The sequence below is a fragment of the Coptis chinensis genome, chromosome 3 (genome assembly GCF_015680905.1).
Source record: "Coptis chinensis isolate HL-2020 chromosome 3, ASM1568090v1, whole genome shotgun sequence".
In the NCBI taxonomy this organism is placed as follows: domain Eukaryota; kingdom Viridiplantae; phylum Streptophyta; class Magnoliopsida; order Ranunculales; family Ranunculaceae; genus Coptis; species Coptis chinensis.
Window position 1 is genome coordinate 24,788,171 of NC_141458.1, and position 21,051 is coordinate 24,809,221.

The 21,051-nt window shown below is 37.0% G+C and overlaps 2 protein-coding genes and 1 pseudogene across 2 annotated transcripts; 2 read left to right on the forward strand and 1 right to left on the reverse strand.

Annotated features, from left to right (window-relative positions):
- Positions 1 to 107: 107 nt before the first annotated feature.
- LOC147508792 (uncharacterized) lies at positions 108 to 1,755 on the forward strand. Its single transcript, XM_086601169.1, has one exon. It carries the CDS (start codon positions 478 to 480, stop codon positions 1,285 to 1,287), a length of 810 nt encoding a protein of 269 aa, XP_086457295.1. The 5' UTR covers positions 108 to 477; the 3' UTR covers positions 1,288 to 1,755.
- A 2,493-nt stretch (positions 1,756 to 4,248) lies between these two features.
- LOC147508793 (uncharacterized) lies at positions 4,249 to 11,350 on the reverse strand (annotated as a pseudogene).
- Positions 4,998 to 6,059, forward strand: LOC147508794 (beta-1,3-galactosyltransferase pvg3-like). The gene has a single exon (XM_086599168.1). It carries the CDS (start codon positions 5,024 to 5,026, stop codon positions 5,978 to 5,980), a length of 957 nt encoding a protein of 318 aa, XP_086455294.1. The 5' UTR covers positions 4,998 to 5,023; the 3' UTR covers positions 5,981 to 6,059.
- Positions 11,351 to 21,051: the final 9,701 nt, after the last annotated feature.

Sequence of the window (21,051 nt, forward strand, 5' to 3'; positions counted from 1 at the left end):
CCTATATAATTTTAGATAAGAAAACAAAAATGCCAGTCCCTAACCCTAATACATTCCAAAACTTATACTATTGCCACCGAAAACAAACATCCAAAACAAGCCGAAAGCAAGCACCTTATAATAAGTAAACCATCCATTCGTCCTTCTTTAGCTCCAATTACTTTCCATTTTTATCCTCTTTATTGTAACTTTCTTCTAGAAGTCAGAAACGACACCAAAAACAAAACTTGAAAAAAGCCTAGAAACAAAGAAAAACATATAGCCCATTCTTTACACCAACACACCCTCAAATTACTCATTCCTACTTTTTTCTGCCTTCCTTCCTTTCTAGATTTCCAATTCAGTCTTCAATCTCTTTCCGCTACGTTACATATCTTCTGTGCCAGATCCTAATATTTATACCCTCTCCGCGTTCTCTCTAACTTCAACTTACTTCGAAACAAATCCATTTTCTATTTCTACAGAGCGACTTTTAAAATGACAGCAATAGAAGATATAACAAAACAAAAAGGTGATCACGAGTTTCAAGAAGATTCTGAGGCAGACGAAGCGCTTTCATTTTGTGATCTTCCATTAAGCGGAGAATATTGCGTAGACAATTCTGATTCTAAACAAAATCATGATCTCCAAACATCCAGAGATCAAGAATTATTTGAGTTCTTTAATGCTGTTAGTACAGGTACTCTGAGTTCAGCTGAAGATATTGTATTCTGTGGTAAGGTTTTCCCATATAGGTCACCCCCCCTTTCCAATATTACCAACAAAACTACACAATGTATTGAAGATCAAAGGTTGGATATCCCACGAAAGAGTTTTCTTCATCGTAAATCAGGTTCTTTAAATGATGTACAAAGATCACAGTCTAGTACAAAAGAGCGATTAACGAGAAGCACCAAGTCATTGGACTACGGAAAACTGCATCGCAATTCAAGTTCAAAGCTTACGAGAACAGATTCTTTAGTGCAATCAGATGAACGAATTTCTAGTGGTACGTGTTTTGGGAAATGCAAGTTTTCTGAACAGAGAACACCGTCAGCAAGGCCGAGGCGGCGTGTATTGATGTTCGGACTAGTAAAAGCTCCAACAGAAATGGAGTTGAAAGATATTAGGAACAGGCAGAGTCGCCGAATGCCTTCGCCCTTGTTTCCTGCCTTTGACGGCGAGGAAACTGTTTCTGTTAAAAGAGTTGGAGGGAAAGGAACTTGGAGGCTACTTCGTGTTTTGAGTTGTAAAGGCGAAGCAAATGGTGTTATAACGGCATCCTTAAGTTGCACTCCACAAGTTTGAATGAGTCCAGGCTCTATTGTCTAACTGTTCAATTCTCAAAGCACGACATTAGCAGTTGTCATTTTTCTGAGATTGCTGTTCAAATTTTCTCCCATTTGAACTAATGGTGCTGTGGTGGTGGACTGGTTACGAAGTTCTGGAGCGTGTTAGGAGTAATTGACTAAATGTGCTAGTATTAAGTTTTAAATTCAATATTTTTAAATTTACTCAGTTATCCATGTTTATAGATATTATTGTATTAAAATGGAGGGCTGTTAGGAGAATTTTGATGGTGAAATGTTTGTCACGTCGGAACGTTTTAGTTGATTTAGGATGAAAAAAATATCTTATGAGTTCGGTGGGGAGTTCACGGAGAGAGACCATTGCTTTGATTAAAATTCACGGGATTTGTGATGTGGACTTAAATTTGTATTTATTCCAAGCTTAGAAAAGTTCGTACGAAGCATTTATTATATTTTATTTTCTACATTGAACTCTCCAAAAATCGATCACAACAAATAATCTGATTATCCAAGGTTTAGTTGCTTGTGGACGATATTTCAACAAACGATATGAATATATAAAAAATAAGAATTCGATATTTTTAGGGCAAAGAGCTATATTATTGGGATAAATCGATATTTTGTAAATATCGTGATATTTTGAAGAAGTTGAAAGAAGTAGTTAGAGATCGACAAAAAAAATTAGGGCAAAGCAAAGATGATCATTCCCGTTCAATTCAATGAGGATGTTTGATTGCATTGAACCAAGCTTTACTTACCCTTCTAGATTTAGAATGAGTTTTGATTGATGCTTCACTTGAGTACATGTAATTGGTAACAAATGAGACACGGACGACTTACCTCGATCTTCTTCAAGCTGATTATTACAATGAATGAGATGCTTTTGATGCACTCGGATTGGTTAGGCGAATGCTCATGACCCATGTTGACCTCATTGAGAAGCTGCTTAAGCCGGCGGGTAATGGACCTACTTACCCTTTGTGGACCAGCTGCAGAGCTAACCCTTGTTCTATTGGTTGTGGTGAGTCTTGACGCATACTTTTTTATCTATGGTACATCTACACATTCGGTGGTCAGTCCAACTCCAATGCGCACAGATTAATGTACATTTTGAGGTTAATTGTATCTGTTAATGGGAAATAGACGTGAGGACGAGAGGCAGTATCATATTGCAGCCTAAAAATAGGGCTTTTGCAAAAAATCCAAAACAGAGATTACAGCCCAAAGACAAAGCTCATAAATAGTTTCGCCCTGCCTCCAGACCAAATAGCAATTACGACCAGTGTTCTAAAAAACGCTAGGCAGTAGTCGGGCAGTGGGAGCGCGTCTAGATGGGCTAGGTGCTAGGCGGGTTTTCCCCCTAATATATATAGTAATACACACTTATACTATAAGAAATGAAGAAAATTATTTATCATAACTCAAAAAATAAATATAAACAAAGATACTTATTACAAAAATGCGTAATATTTAAAGAATATTGACTTTATATAAAAACATACTTTATACTTTGTTATAGTAGAATATAATTTACATTAGATTTTAGTCTTTTAAACTCATTTAAATTTTAAGCCTAGACGGGCTTTTAATTTTCGACATTTAATCATTTAAAAAAAAATTTTGATTGGACCGTCTAGACTCGTCCAGTTGGTCCACCGATTTTTTAAACGATTTGGGCCTAGGCGAGTCGGTTGGGCACTGCGTAGCGCCTAGAGACCGATTTTTAGAACAGTGATTACGACTAGGGTAGGAAACGGGTCGGGTTCGGGTCAGATATGGCTATATTCGAATCTGAACCCAAATAGTTTGACAATATCCAAACCCGAACCTGAATAAAACTGAAATCTTCAATCCGAATCCAACCCGAACCTGAATAGAACATGACTGACCCGATCAGATAACACTAAAAATTAAAAAAAAAAACCCAAAAAATATATCCAAACCCGAACCCAAATAAATAAACAGATATGAAAATTGACCCGAATTATTCGGATTCGAGTCAGGTCGAATTCAAGTCAAACCCGACTCGACTCCCTGCCCTAATTACGATTGAACGACATGGGATGACCATTCCGGAGATGCCCTTAACGTACATTTTATAATTAAATCACATAGGCGCACTAATAAACCCCCTATTTCATCTCCTTCTTCAACACATTAGAAGTTTTTGATTTTTTTTTTCTATATATATCTCGAAGAGAACCAATACCATTTCGATTTTCATTTTACTTTTTTTATATGGTTTACAATTAAACTTTATTTATAATGGTCCACATGTGTAATTGAGTGTTCCACATAAGCTTTTGTTAACTATTTGCGACAAAATTTAGACGGAATCCCCACATTGTTAAAAAACTTAAAATTGGAAACCATGATGCCCAAAGTGTTAAAAATAAAAAGGGGTTTTTTTTTTTTATTTAGCCCCCCACAAGTTGACCCCCTTTCGAGATAACCCCTTATTTTGGAAATCATTACTGATTGGCCCCTATTTCAGAGTTAATTTTCCATATTGATAATTTTGTCCTTATGTCAAATTTGTAAAAACCCCCCATTTTTAATATACGTCTTTGAAAAATTCAAAAATTAAAAAAAAAAAAAAAAAATCTGAAAACTCAAATAATCTGGAAAATTGAAAAAAAAAAATGACAAAAATAACAAAAACTTGAAAACAAATTAAAAAATATTCGATAAAAGGAAAATTCAAAAAAAAATCGGAAATTTTCCAAAAATTGAAAAAACAAATCGGAAAAAAATTCGATTTTTTTTTGGCAAAATAAAATAATATCGAAAAAATGCGTAAAAATTTGAAAATAATAATAAAACAACTCAAAATATAGGAAAACAAATGAATTTTATTATTTTTTCAAAATTTTGAGTTGTTTTATTATTTTTTCAAATTTTTATGCATTTTTTCAATTTTATTTTAATTTTTTTCAAATTTTTTTCCCGATTTGTTTTTTCAATTTTTGAAAAATTTCGGATTTTTTTTTTGAATTTTCCTTTTATCGAATATTTTTTAATTTGTTTTCGACTTTTTGTTATTTTTTCATTTTTTTTTTCAATTTTCCAAATTTTGTGAGTTTTTTTATTTTTATTTTTTAATTTTTTAATTTTTCAAATACATATGTTAAAAATGGGTAGTTTTTACAAATTTGACATAAGGGCAAAATTGTCCATATAAAAAGTTAACTCTAAAATAGGGGAGCTATTAGTAATGATTTTCAAAATAGGGGATTATCTCAAAAGGGGAATCTACTTGTGGCGGTTAAGTAAAAAAAACCCAATAAAAATCTATTGGGCAATTTTTGTGCCACAGTTGGATACCCGGAAATTCATTTTTTTCTTATGCAAAAATAACTAATTCACGTAATACTGAGTTACTGACTGACTTGGATGAAATTCTTCAAAAAAGCCGAAGTATAGCAAAAGTTAGGTGGAGTTGCAACACTTTCCTGACAATTGACTCCATACAAAGTTATAAACAACCAAATATTAGTGACATTATAAAGTTAGTGACATTATAAAGTTTTTAAATCATCCAAAAACAATATCTTTCAACACCTTTCTTTTAAGACTCAAAAGTCAAAAGGTGGACTGAATAGCAGAGCGCGAAATTGCCAACTAATGCTTTTGTACCTAAAAAAAATTTTGGGGGGAATATCTTGCACCAATTTGACTCAAAATACTCCGTATAAATCATAAGCTTCATTTCTCATCTAAAAACTTCACAAGCGATGAAGACAATCACAAGATTCCCTTTACCAAGACTCTCCTTAACCCTCTCTTCATTTTTCTTTGTCGTATTCCTTTTCATATGGTTCTCCATAAATGAAGTCCAGTTTGAGGCTCTGAGGAAACTAGGCCAGTCCGCGGTCTCTAATTTTCAGTACCAATCTCTCGACAATTCTTCAGTAGAAAATTCTACCTCATCTCCCGCTGATCTGAGAGTGCTGTTCGGAATCCTCACATTGCCTGACCAATACCAACGCCGCCATTTTCTTCGCCTAATTTATGGTACACAATCTACATTGGGTGCACAAGTTGATGTGAAGTTTGTGTTTTGCAACCTTACTAAGGAAGATCAAAGAGTGCTAGTGGCACTTGAGATCATGCGCTACAACGACATCATTATACTCAACTGCAAAGAGAATATGAACAAAGGTAAAACATATACGTATTTCTCAAGTTTGCCTGAGATGTTTGATGATCCAGAAGGACCTAATCCTCCATATCATTACGTTATGAAAACTGACGACGACTCGTATTTTCGATTAGATAACTTAATTGCGTCCTTAAGGCCATTGCCAAGGGAAGACCTGTACTACGGTTATGTTATTCCATGTCCTAGTATGAACCCTTTTGTTAACTACATGTCTGGAATGGGCTACTTGATTTCTTGGGATCTAGTAGAATGGATTCGAACATCAGAAATTCCAAAGAACCATACTGAAGGTCCAGAGGACAAAGTTACGGGCGAATGGATGCGTAAAGGTCAGCGTGCCAAGAATAGGCATAACGCTAAGTGGAGCATGTATAATTACCCAATTCCTCATACAGGATGCACACATGAGCTTTGGCCGGACACTATTGCTGTTCACCTTTTAAAAGACCAGGATAAATGGATCAATACATTGAAGTACTTCAATGTAACTAACAATCTTCAACCATCTAAGCAATATCATATTCCTTAGGTAATATAAGCTACACATATTTTGTTCATTTTTTTATTTGAGTTTTTCTTTAGTCAATAACAAATGTACTTTTTTGTTCCTTCATATCTACTTTCCTTACATTTTCGCAAGGGTTAATACTGAATCGACTGTAAATTCTCCTTCCCGATGAAGGCATCATTCGTGACAGAGACAATCAAAATTAAGTAACAAGATGAAAAGTTGAAATCACCCAATGGACACAGCCACCCAGGTTTCTCAACACTATAAAAAAGGCATCAAGTGCTTTTCTAATAATACCCATCAACCAAGAGCATAGAGACTCTATCTGAAGCTCCATTAATTAAGTTCAGGCCAAGCTACAGTAGCACAAATAATCCTTCACTAGTTATTTTGATCATGTAAGGGGGAGTGTAACAAAGTAGCCAATTACTCTTTTTTGAAGAAGTTAGAGGGTTAAGGCAGACCCACACCGGTTACATTGAAGGATCCTAGCCCGAAGGCTTACATTGCCTAAAGGCTCATCAACCCCGAAGGGAACCTTGCCCGTAGGCTAGCTAGTCTTAGTATTGAGAAAGAATTTGTAGTTATTTTGTACCTCCTTGTAGGGGGGATTTTCCGCTACTGTCTGAATGACACATGGTGAGGAAATACGTTAAGATTGTGTTCTCATTAAGAGACGAGGACTATAAGATCAAGTCGATCGGGAAACAAACAATCGGGTGCTCATCACGTGACTTTGAGAAGAGTGTTCTCCAAGTCATTATAAACTGATATAGACAGTTCCTGAACTGAAAAAAACTAAGGAGGGCAGTTCCTAATAATAAGGAAGGAATCATAGAGACATATCATGAGAGTTGCCCCTTAGGGATAACTTTCTATTCAGAGAAGGGTTATCATGACTAAGAATGGAACTCGCACCGAATAGTGATGTCGTCCAGATTCAAACTTTCTAGTGGAGTGGAGTCTTAATAGAAGGCAGAGTCCCAAAATAGAAGGGAACTCACAGACGGTGGAGTAAACCCTAACCCTAGGACGTATTCCTAAGGCTTCTCCTATATAAAAGTTAAAGGGATTCACTATCTTGAACTACGCGATTAGGGTTTGATTTTTCTATAACATAGCAGATACGTAGGCAGCTAGCCGTATACGGTATTTCGATCAGTTCAACCCAAACATCATCATCGTCACTTCTCGTTCTCAATCACAACTATCTAGTCATGCATCACACGGTTCAGTTGGGGATAGTGGGATACTCAGTTGATAAAAATCTTATAAAAAATTGTCGAGTAGGACAAAGCAAGACAAAGTTAATTCCCGTTGAAATTCTTTGCCTTCGTGCGTATCCTGCTTCAGCAATTCTTCATCTGCCGTCCTCAAAAACTGATCACAACCACTACCTGGGATTGTATCTAAGTAATCATACGGAACTGCGGTTTTTAGACTTGGTCAAACAGCATATTGACTCTTTACAGCCCGAAACTACACTAGTTCTTCTTTTCCAAAACTATCTTGCAACTCTTTCCAGCTGAAAAGTAGCGGCAAAGTTAAGGGTGCCCAAGGATTAAAGTCTAAAAGCTTAATTAACCCGCTTATCCCTAGTAACATAAACATCAAATATGTAATCCACTGAATCAACTTTTGCTGCACATTCTTTTCAAAGAAATCCTGGATTAAAATTTCAAGATCAAATTTTTTTCTCCAGAAGAACAAGCTAAAATCCAGTGACCTCTCGCTGGGAGACTGCAATAAGATGCTGATTTCAAATTCCATTTCAAGATGGAAAGATGAGGACCACTTTCGAAGGGCAAGATGGAGTTCCTGTTGGATTACTTTAATCCTACATCTTTAACATGCTAATCTAGTATTGATCAAAAAAATAATTAAAAGAAAAATATCTTCAAATCCAACATTAATCCTACATCTTTAACATGCTAATCTAGTATTGATAAAAAAAATAATTAAAAGAAAAATACCTTCAAAGCCGCCGAAATTGGAGATTGACAATAAATAGAAACTTTCCAAAGCTGAATCCAAATCACGTAGTCCCTTCTAGTAGTATTCACCACACAACACACCACAAAACTACTTTTTCTGGAAAGACTAATGGTCCCTTTCTCCAAAAAGTTATTCTCTTATATAGAGAAACTTTGAGAATACGTAAGTGTGTGTAGTGGGATCCACTTAGGATTCCAAGTCTTATCTTAAAAGACAAGTCCTTGTCATACAAGTACTTGTACTTGATATATTAAAACCCTTTTAATATATATCTTTTTAATATGGAAAGTGCCCATTAACAAATTCATATTTACAATAAAGCCCTTAAAACTTTCAAGAAAGTCCTTTTCTACCATTAATTATATCTAAGTCCCTCCACCTTACTTGTATTCACAATTAGACCATTGGGAATTTGTTTTTCACTGTCTCACCCATGCCTAATTTACCCAATTTGACATTTAACATCAATTGAGCATTAAGAAACTATTTCTTATACCGGCCGGGTTTGAGCTCAATTAGTTATGTCACAATTTCATAATACATAACTCCGTAGAGTGGTGGATCATTTATTAGAATTCGTGATTCAAGACGTCCTACATTCATTACCCAAAATGTCAAGTCTAGTCTATGAATAGACATTACTTTTTAACATCTCAAAGTAATAAATTTGAGACACAATGAATTTTCACAATTCCTCAAGTCTAGGGATTAATTGGTAGAGTGAGATTTTGCACGCATACTAACCTTAACAATAAATAATTTATAGTGTGTTCTCACTTTGATCCCCTCGATTAATGGGGTCATGTGACTACACCCAATATACAAACTTAGAGTCATACTCAAATGATTGAGATATCATCATCCTATCATATAACAATTATGTATATTACAGGTCTTATAAATGAAGCGTCCGACTTCACCCCTAATCATGAGCATTCTAGGTAAATAGATACAATCAAATCTCCCCGCATTATGACTCTTCATATGCTTGATTGTTCTAATTCTATTACCTATGGAACTTATGGTTTCATCATATGATATTAGTTCACCCATATGCATAATAATAAGATTCGTGTATTTAATTAAACATCATCATGTATAAACAATAAATGTTCATTGGCTTTGTAAAGGCCAAATATCCCAACAATCTCCCACTGGCCTTCAAAGCCATATAGCAACCATTCTAAAACCCATAATATTAATATAAGGGTCTGCACATACATATATACCAATATATAGTATTTGGTCCTCATAGACTATATCATTCATAATGACTAGTGTATCATATACATATGAGACCATTAACATAGCCATTGTACCTTCAACCTTCTTGTAAAACACAAGGTCCTTCCTTACATTGATCAAAACCAAACGATTTGATTGTTTGATCAAAGTTTACATTCCAACTCCTTAAAGCTTGTAGGAAATGTAAAGCCTCTAGGTTATAAAACGCGGTCTTTATATCCATTTGCCAAATCATATAGTCATAATGAGTAGCAATCACTAGAAGGATTCTAATGGACTTTTCATGGCTACTGGCGAAAAAGTTTTCTCATATTTGATAACCTCTTTTTGAGTAAACATTTTCTCCACCAGTCTCGCTTTAAAAGTCTCTACCTTTCTATTAGCTCCCCTTTAAGTTTTGAATAACTACTTATTCTTAATAGGCTTAATTTTTGGCAATGGATCAACAAGTTCCCAGACTTTGTTGGAATACATGGACTCCATTTCCGATCTCATTGCTTCAAGCCATTTTCTCGAATCAATATCAGAAATTGCTTCTTCGTAGTGTATAGGATCTTTATCCTTGTCATATGATATAACATAGAAAGTGTCCCTTAATAATAGGGTTAACTTTTCTGAGGTCTAATTGCCCTCCCACTACTTACCTTTAGTATTGGAGTAGGTTTAGATAAACTCTGAACTTTACATGGAAGTTTTATCTAAATTATAAATTAATCTAAATTGAATATAAATAGGAATATCTGCTGACATTTCTAAGGCTTATCTCAAAAAAGATATAGAGAGAGTTTGAATAACTCACCATAGTCCAAACCATACCCCATAAGGTTATGTTCCTTCTTTCTACAATCTCTTTTTGTTGTGGAGTTCTTGGTGCACTTAATTGAAACAAAATCATATTTTGCATTAAGTTACCTTTTGTTTTCACATTTATAGGCCCATGTACATTTGTATGTACTAACTCCATTAACTATGTGGCTCTTGACCCTTTACTTTAAAAGATCTTTTAGTCATCTCTCCTTCTAAGTAAGATTACAGGTTGAGGAAGATTATAAGGGGATTGAACTTAAAATCCCATCTTTCACCCAAGCTATCAATCTTATTCAGATTGATATGACCAAGTTTAAGTGCCACAAGTTTGTTAGATTAACTGAAGAAAATACCCTCTTTTGAGGTAATAACATATGATGAATTACTAATATCAAAATCATTTATTTCTAGCATAGAAGAAAGTAAATAGAGACCATTTTCCAAAAAACCAGAGGCAATAATCTTTTTATTTAATCTGATTACAACTTTTGAATCAAATGAAATAGTTAATTATATTCTGACTTATAATAAAGTGCAGAAACAGAAACCAAATTTCTCCTCATCCCTGGAACATAAAAATAGTCTTCTAAAACCAACATTTTCTTTTCTAATGCTAAACAATAAACTCCTATTGATAATGTAGCAACATTTGCCTCTGTCGTCCCTAGTGCTTGGTACACCTTTTCTTCATTCATCCTTCTTTTCCTTTGAAACTCTTGTAACATTTTACAAAAGTAGAAATAGTTAATTATATTCTGACTTATAATAAAGTGCAGAAACAGAAACCAAATTTCTCCTCATCCCTGGAACATAAAAATAGTCTTCTAAAACCAACATTTTCTTTTCTAATGCTAAACAATAAACTCCTATTGATAATGTAGCAACATTTGCCTCTGTCGTCCCTAGTGCTTGGTACACCTTTTCTTCATTCATCCTTCTTTTCCTTTGAAACTCTTGTAACATTTTACAAAAGTAGTTAGTGGCCTCTTATTCCACATAACATGTATTAGAAGGAAACACCAACTCTTTGGTTTCAAGAATAAAGGATTACATACCTTCTTTTTGTTTTTGTTTCATAGCCAGATACTCTCTACAGTTCTGCTTCCAATGACCAGGCTTTTCAAAATGGTAACAATTACCTTTTGCTTTAGCCCCTGAATTCTTTTCCACTCCCCCTTTTGCCCCAAGGGCAAACTTTTTACCCTTTTTCCACTTGCCTTTGCCTTTCGGCTTAGGCTTGGAAACACCAACATTTTCTGAGACCAGTATACTTGGCTTAATCTTAACTAAGTCTTTAGCCTGCTGCAAAGAGTTCATTAACTCTGGCAGTGTCAGATCCATATTGTTCATGTTGTAATTCAACTTGAACTGATTAAATGAAGGCGGCAAAGACCAAGAATAGCATCAACTCCGAGAATTGGCGCCTATTTCAAATTTAGGATCTCCAACTCATTGACATAGCCAATCATCTTAAGGATATGCTCCCTAACTGGAGTCCCATCATCCATTTTTGTATTCATTAGGTTTGCCATTGCAATCTGACATTTAGTGCGATTTTGTTCGCCAAACATCTCTTGCAAATTGGTCATGATCTCAATAGCTGTACCAAAATTTTGGTGTTGGTGCTGGAGTACGTTTGACATGGATGCTAGGAGATAACACTTGGACATCTCATTGGCCTTTTGCCATTTTTTGTACTCATCTTTCAGCCTTGCACTAGCATTGTCTCACGGTTCGGGGGGCAAGGGGGTAGTTAGAACAATTTGTAACTTTCAGTGATCAAGATAACGTTAATGTTACGCTTCCCAAATTCATATAATTAGGACCAATTAACTTGTTCTCTTTCAAGATAGATGCTAAGGGACTGAAATTTGATTGAGACATATCTGGAACATTTACATTTACACAAAAATTATTATAATGCATTTAATATTGGTTTTGGGAATTTAATAAACCAATTTCCGCTTTATATAATAAAAATATAACACCCTCCATATTGTATCAATAAGACAAATATAAAGCAATGGAAACCTAATACTTATGAATAATCTCTTATCCGTAGGGCATCAAAATTATTCAACTTAATCAAAGGAAGTTCTACTAGACCCATCAATTTTACATACATGTAATATGATTTCCATTATTATTTCTTTTGCTACTAAAACATAATTGACAAAACCGTAGGGCTGTCAACTATGTTTCAAAAGAAGTGTATCATCATCATAATTCATTAATATAATCTGCGAGATAATGAATCCGTAAGGAAAACACTCCCACTAAACATACATACATAATTTTTCTTCTCAAGAATAGACAATAGGCAAAAATATTTTAGCATGCAATTAATTTATCCGTAGGGATCATATTAATCACATCTAAAAATATAATAATTCGTATTGAATTGATAACGGTGTAGCAAGGGATTTAATTCATAAATTAAATGCCTTTACCACTTGTTTTATATAGACTGAGGGTATTAATCAATAAAAAAACAACGTTAAGACAATGACATCTTTCTAATTTTCTAATTAAGAGACTATACATCTCTTGCCAAAATTAAAGATCTATCATTAATATATTAGTGTACTGCGGAAAAAAAATAGCTGGCATCATATGCAAATAGTTATCTCATAAATATCATGCATGCAAATAAGAAAAAAAATATCTAATCTAGCATGTAATGTGTGTATCTAATATATCATATAATAATTTAGCATATGGACAAGCATATCTGACTCATGCACGCACGTCCTATGTGTTTGCATCATTATATATGCATCTTTAATTAGTATATAGTGCATGACTCCATGTTCTATGTTTTTGTGCATCCCATGCATTGAATAAATACTGTACTTGTCCAATAAAGTAAGCTGTAATAGCAAACTTCCAAAAAATAGAACTGCACATGTGTACCACTTATAACCATGTCTATTGTACAAGCTTCAAAAGCTTTGTAAGCATCTCATGTGTCACAGTAGACAAAGTTCCAGCAGCTATATACTTCTAAAAAAAACGTCCTTTACTTAGCATGTGGTCCATACATGCATATCATGCAAAGAAGAGCACATGTCAGGCAAAGAAAACTTAACTAAAGTACAAAGCCTTAAAAGTACATCCTACTTTATTTTGTTAGCAGCTACTAACATGGCTAAAAAAATAGTCCAACGTCTATTTATCTTATGTAAAAAGATTATGTTTAATTAAACAGGATACATGATAGCCACTAATTAAACAAATTAATATGCAAGCAGTAAAACAAAATTGTATAGACTATTAATATACTCATGCAACAAAAAACCATATTAATAAACTAACATCTCATGTTAACAATGTTAATATATTTTTTCTTTTATACAATTTTAAATAGTACGTCCCAATACTAAAAAAAAAAATTGCACCTTTTATTACTAAGAACAACGCAGATCTGAAATTACCATATATCTCATATAAAATTTTCGGATCGATTATTCTTTTAAAAGCAAATAAAAATAGATAATAACAACATGACGTCGACCGGCATCCGATACCAATTGTTGGATTACTTTAATCCTACATCTTTAACATCTTGTCTAAGATTGATCAAAAAATAATTAAAAGAAAAATACCTTCAAAGTCACTAAATTGGAGATTGACAAGAAATAGAAACTTTCCAAAGTCAATCCAAATCACATAGTCGTCCCTTCTAAGTAGTATTCACCACACAACACACCACAAAACACTTTTGCTTTTCTCCTACTTTTAACAGTACTTTTTCCTGAAAGACTAATGGTCCCTTTCTCCAAAAAAAGTATTCTCTTATATAGAAAACTTTGGTATCAATAATCGTGTGTAGTGGGATCCACTTTAAATTCCAAGTCTTATCTTAAGAAGACAAGTCCTTTCATTATACAAGATTTGACTTGATATATTAAAACCCTTTTAATATATATCTTTTTAATATGGAAAGTGCCCATTAACAAATCCATATTTACAATAAGGCCCTTGAAACTTTCAAAAAAGTCCTTTCCTACCATTAATTATATCTAAGTCCCTCCACCTTATTTGTATTCACAATTAGACCATTGGGAATTTGTTCTTCACTGTCACACCCATGTCTAATTTACCCAATTTGACATTTAACATCAATTGAGCATTAAGAAACTATTTCTTATACCGGCCGGGTTTGAGCTCAATTAGTTATGTCACAATTTCCTAATACATAACTCCGTAGAGTGGTGGATCCTTTATTAGAATTCGTGATTCAAGACGTCCTACATTCATTACCCAAAATGTCAAGTCTAGTCTATGAATAGACATTACTTTTTAACATCTCAAAGTAATAAATTTGAGACACAATGAATTTTCACAATTCCTCAAGTCTAGGGATTAATTGGTAGAGTGAGATTTGCACACTAACCTTAACAGTGAATTTATAGTGTGTTCTCACTTTGATCCCCTCAGTGTCAGTCATGTGGCTACACCAATATACAAACTTAGAGTCATACTCAAATGATTGAGATATCATCATCCTATCATATAGCAATTATGTATATTACAGTCTTATAAATGAAGCGTCCGACTTCACCCCTAACTGCGAGCATTCTAGGTAAATAGATACAATCAAATCTCCTGCACATGACTCTTCATATGCTTGATTGTTCTAATTCTATTACCTATGGAACTTATGGTTTCATCATATGATATTAGTTCACCCATATGAATAATAATAAGATTCGTGTATTTAATTAAACATCATCATGTATAAACAATAAATGTTCATTGGCTTTGTAAAGGCCAAATATCCCAACAATTCCATCAGTGCAAGATTTATAAGCATGCCAAAGATCATGAACCAACGATACCGATGATTGTAACAAGAGTGTGATTGAACTGAAGGAGGTGCATCTATGGATTCCAGTTCTAATTCATCTTCAGAGACTTGGAAATCCTCTTATTCTTCAGGATTGTGGATCCATCTGGGTAAGGCATCAAGGGCTAGAAATCATCCCGAAGGTAATGAACAGTGGTTTCCAGGAGCTGGTAAGGTTCAATCGACCAAAGGCATTTAGTATCATCACCCAAAAATTTTACCATTTACCGGCCGACAACTAATTTGAACTTTGGGTACCATGACATCTGTTCACTTCTTCTTCCTACATGTAAGTACCCTTCGTTCTACACTACAGAGTACGTGTCCACATGGCAGGACGTCTTACTTCAGCTCGTCCCACAACATCAGATCGTACCAACGACCCAACACCCAGGTCGTCACTAGCAGCAGTTACAACCATTCATGGAAAGATATCAACTAGCACAATCTTGGAGCTCAATCAACGCCACAATCAAGAAAACATTAACTTTGTAACAGTACATTAATGGCGAGTTATCAAGATAGCTTACAAGGTGGATCTACAATCCACAATGGTTCAAGCACACATCTATAAATAGAGAGAGATGAACTACGTAAGAATTGATTCAAGTTTACCCCGAGAAATTGGATACGTAGGCAACTCTTATCCCAAGAAGAGTGCAGCCATTCCCCATCTAACAAATCATCAGGCCGGAGTACCAAATTAACCAACATCTACATTGGCGCCGTCTGCCGGTTCGTTTCCTTAAGAAAAGAACAATCACTCTTTTCTCAAGCCCACGAAGCTGGTAAGAAAAACCACAATGGAGCCCAACCTACAAGTATTGGCAGACCAGATGAAGACACTCCAAGAAGCCTTCATCACTTTGCAACAAGAAAACCAGACAATGCGAGAGCAGACCAACTCCAACGCCAACAATGGGACCACAGAAGCCGGGGAGCACAACACTATTGCAGCCCTAACCAACACCACAAATCAGCGTTTAGAAGACTTCGTGCAAAAACTAAAGAAGTCAAGCGAAAAAGCCAACGTGATCTAGATCGCTCAGAAGATGCTAGAGACGTACAAAGCATTACCATTCATCCAAGATATCCGAGACAAACAACCTCCTTCAGAGTTCATCCAACCAAAGTTCTCGTTGTACAACGGTACCTCTTGCCCAGGCGAGCATGTAGCTCGTTTCAGCCAAATCCTAGCACTCTACAGCCATCCTGACTACGACTACTTAAAGTGCAAACTTTTTCCAGCCAGTTTAAAGGACGGAGCAATAGACTGGTTTTACACACTCCCTCTAGATTCGATCAACAACTTTGACAAAATTTTGGCCGAGACGTTAAGAAGCGAGTTAGGCCCACAACGAAAGAAGCGTCGACTGGACTCCTTGTTTCAACTCAAGCAAGCTCATGGCGAAACGATCCGAGCTTTCCTAGGACGTTTTAAGAAGGACCTCCTCTCGCTGGAGTCATAACTCAGTGATGGTTTTGCAATTTTTGCGTTCACAAACGCCCTCTTGGACGACTCCGACCTAGCAGGGTCCCTCATATGCGACAAGCCAGACACCTCATCCGACCTGTATCACAGAGTCGACAAATACATAAAGTACGAAGAGTGGATGGCTATGTGTAAAGGCAAAGAGGTCCTTGCAGTTAGCAACGAGCCAGACCCCAAGGAAAGCAACAACAACAACAACAACAACAACAACAATAACAACAACAACAACAACAACAACAAGAGATCCAACGCCAGCAAACCCTCATACACAAAGAGGGAATTCTATAACTTCTCCAGGACGCCAAGTCAAATCCTGAAGAAAATATATACAACACCATATTTCAAACCAAACATCAACAAGGTGATAGCCATACCAGAGCGTCCATACTGCCATTTTCACAAACTCCACCACCACGACACCAATGATTGCTGGAGCCTCAAGCACTACCTCCAAGACCTAGTGGAGGAAGGCAAATTAAAAGAGTTCTTGCCAGAAAGTGATATGAGGCACAAGCTGGATGCTAAACACCACAGAAGCAGGAGCCGCAGCAATAAACGACCTGCCAACAACATAAATAGAAGCAGGAGCAGATCAACTCGACGATCTAAGTTTCCAGGTCGGTCAAGGCACAACAGGGGACAACACTCCTCCGACCAAGATGAGGATAGAGTAATCAACATGATTACAGACACCTCAAACGACGAAACCTCAGGTTGGGAAAAGAGCAGAAGAGTGGGAGCAATTCAAGAAATCTACCACCTCTCACACAAAATCGAGATGATCAACCCACCGACCCTAAGAAGACAACAACAATTTCATTCACAGAAGAGGATCTAGACAAGGTGTGCCTATCTCACAATGATGCCTTGGTAGTGCATGTGGTTGGACAGTCAAAAGAGTCCTCATCGATCCAGGGAGCTCATGCGACATACTGTTCTATCAAACATACAAGGACATGCAGCTGCCGGACTCAGTGATGATAGAGTCCAATGCACCGCTCTATGGGTTTAACGGAGATCGTACAGATGCCATCAGAGACGTAATCCTACCAGTCTCCATTGGCGAAAAATAGGACATGGTCAAAACTTCAACACGCTTCAGTGTGATTGATGCCATTCTAGGACGCCGTTAGATTCACAAAATCCAAGCAATTCCATCAATCCTACACCAAGTCCTACGATATCCCGGTCTCAGAAGCATCATGGAGCTCAGAAGCAACCAACTGGAAGCTCACCGATGCAATCAGGTTAGCACAACGACCTCACCTAAGCCTCAAGTCATTGAAGCCAAAGACATCCCAAAGAGGTAGGATCCTCAAACATCCAGCCCTCCAGCAACGACATCAAACAAGCTCAATGGAAAACAAGCTCAAATAGAACCAGGAGAAAAAGTCAATTTGGGCATAACTGATGACCCAAAATTTGTCTATGTAGGGGTTGATTTGGACCCAAGCTCAAGGAGCAACTTGTCAAATTTCTATATCTCAATAAAGATGTTTTTGCTTGGTCGTATATCGATATGCCAAGAATCAACACTCAGGTCGCTTGCCACAAGTTAAATGTAGATCCAACCATCAAGCTTATCAAACAACGACCTAGGAAGCTAGCACTCAAGTTTCAAAAAACCATCAACGAAGAGATAGAAAAACTCAAAAATGTTGGATTCATCAGAGAAGTCGAGTACCCAATCTAGCTTGCCAACATAGTAGCTGTTCCATAGAAGAATGGTCAGGTACGACTCTGCATAGATTTCACCAATGTCAACAAGCACTGCCCAAAAGACAACTTCCCCTACTAAGAATCGACATACTGGTAGACCAAACTTGTGGCCATGAGCTTTTGTCATTCATGGACGAATATAGTGGGTACAACCAAAGACCACTTGCAGAAGAAGATCAAGAAAAGATGTCTTTCATAACCGAGCAAGGTACGTTCTGCTATAACGTCCTACCTTTCGGCTTGAAGAACGCAGGAGCGACCTACCAAAGACTTGTCACCAAAATATTCAAATACTTGCTAGGAGATACTATGGTGGTCTACATAGACGACATGGTGGTCAAAAGCGAAAAGGCAGGTGATCACATCTCCCACCTACAAGAGGCCTTTGAACGACTTTGCCAAAATAAGATGAAGCTCAACCCAGCCAAATGCGTATTTGGAGTAGCCTGAGGGAGATTCTTAGGTTACCTCGTCTCACAAAGACGCATTGAAGCAAACCCAGAACAGATACGAGCTCTCCTTGAAATGCCAGAACCAACCACGAAGCAACAAATCCACAAGTTATCTGGCATGGTTTCAGCCCTCAACAGGTTCATCTCAAGAGCATCTGAAAAATGCAGACCATTTCTGCAAATACTCAAAAAGGGAGCAACATTCACTTGGACAGACGAGTGCCATAAAGCCTTCACCGACCTGAAAGCCTATTTATTAACTCCACCCGTCCTGTCCAAACCAGAAGAAGAAGAAACACTAGGGCTATACTTTGCAACTACCGACTTCGCAATAAGCTCAGTTCTATTTCGCGAGCATGATGGAGTCGAAAAGCCGGTCTACTTCACCAGCAAGACGTTGGCAGATGCAGAAAAACACTACTCTCAGATGGAGAAAGCAATGCTTTCTGTACTCTACTCAGCTCAGAAGTTCCGACCTTACTTCCAATCTCACAGCATCGAGGTCATCACTGACGTACCCATTAAACAGGTATTGAGTTCTAATAACAAAACAACTCGCATGGCCAAATGGGTTGAAGAACTCGGAGAACATCACATCGAGTTCGTTCCCAGAATGTCTCGCAAAGGCTAGGTCGTTGCTGATTTCTTGGCAGATTTCCCCTTCAAAGATATCAATTGGGAACCCGAGCCAATCACTTCACTTCATCAACAAGACACCCCAGACACATGGCACCTCCACGTAGATGGTGCATGCAATAACAATGGTAGTGGACTAGGGGCTGTATTAACTTCACCAGAGGCAGCCCAGCTACAGAAATCAATCAAAATCGATTTCGTAACGTCCAACAACGAAGCAGAATACGAAGCATTGATCACAGGCCTTCGAATGGCACAACAACTACAAGTCTCAAAGCTTAAAGCTTATAGCGATTCCCAGCTAATCGTCAAGCAGATCACCAAAGAATATGTCACGAACGGAGCAAACTTGGCAAAGTATGCTCAAGTCGTTTATGACATAATCAGCTCGTTCAAAACATTCTTCTTAGACCATATTCCTCGAGAGGACAACAGACATGCAGAAAGCTTGACTTTCCTAGCCTTCAAAACACAAGAGGCATGTCCGACCACAGTCTACATTGACATTTTGGAACGACCTACTTACCAGAAAGAGAATATCAACAACCTCACAGATTTCCAACCCTCATCAGAAGAAGAGATCAATCAATCTTGGATGGGCCCATTCCTCAAGTTCATCTTACATGATGAGATCCCATCAGAAACAAAGCATGCTGGTGCAATACAATTCCGAGCCCCAAGATACACAATGATCAAAGGAAGACTGTTCCGCAAATCAGCAGGAGGACCCCTCCTAAGGTGCATAACTCCAAGGGAGGGACAAGTCATTTTCGACGAAATCCACAAAGGTGAATGTGGCAACCACGCAGGAGCAAGATCACTAGCACACAAAGCAATCGCCTAAGGGTATTATTGGCCAGGCATGCATATCGAGGCAAAAAGGTACGTTCTTAAATGCCTCCAATGTCAAACTTTTGGCCACAATCACCTAAGTCTAGCAAAGGAATTGATCAACATAGCCAGCCCATGGCCGTTCCACATGTGGGGGCTAGACATCATGGTATCGTTCTTCCCGCAAAAGAAATCAAGGCTCAAATATGTCCTAGCAGCCACAGATTATTGCTTCACCAAGTGGGTTGAAGCAATCCCACTAGTCTAAGTCAAGGAAGTCAACATAATCAACTTCATCTGGACTAATATCATCACTAGATTTGGTCTACCCCACACCCTAGTCATGGACAACGGAACACAATTTGTTGGCACACAAATCAAGGATTTTCTACAAAAATGGCGCATCACTTAAGCATTTTCTACACCTAGATATGCACAAAGCAATGGCCAAGCAGAGGCCACCAACAAGGCCATCAAAGAAAACCTCCAAAAAAAGCTGGAGAGCAAAAAAAACCAATGGCCAGAGCAACTCAAAAACATTCTATAGGCATACAGAACAACAGCTAGATCCATAACAAATGAGTCTCCTTTCACACTTTGCTTCGGAACGGAAGCAGTGATACCATCAGAACTCACAATCATAACTACACGTTCTGACATTGTTGAATCAGGAGTCAATGACAATATCTTGGCAAAAGAAGTTGATCTCCTAGAAGAACGTAAAGAAACTGCCGCAATATCCCTAGCTCGGTACCACCAAACAATCCAGCGTTCTTACAACAAGAAGGTCGTCCTAAGATCTTTCCAAGCTGGCGACCTAGTCCTCAAAAAGACTTTAGCACCAGCCAAGTTCGACCCAACATGGGAGGGCCCCTACATTGTTGACAGAGTCGTTGTAAATGGCGCATATTGGATCAAAACCCAGCTCGGTGATAGGCTTCCCCGATCTTGGAATACATCTCTCCTTAAGCGTTTTTATCAATAAGTTTTTCTCCAAGTACATAAGTCAATATGAATGAAATCTCATCAACATTGTGAGTGTAGCTATCATTTTTGCATTACA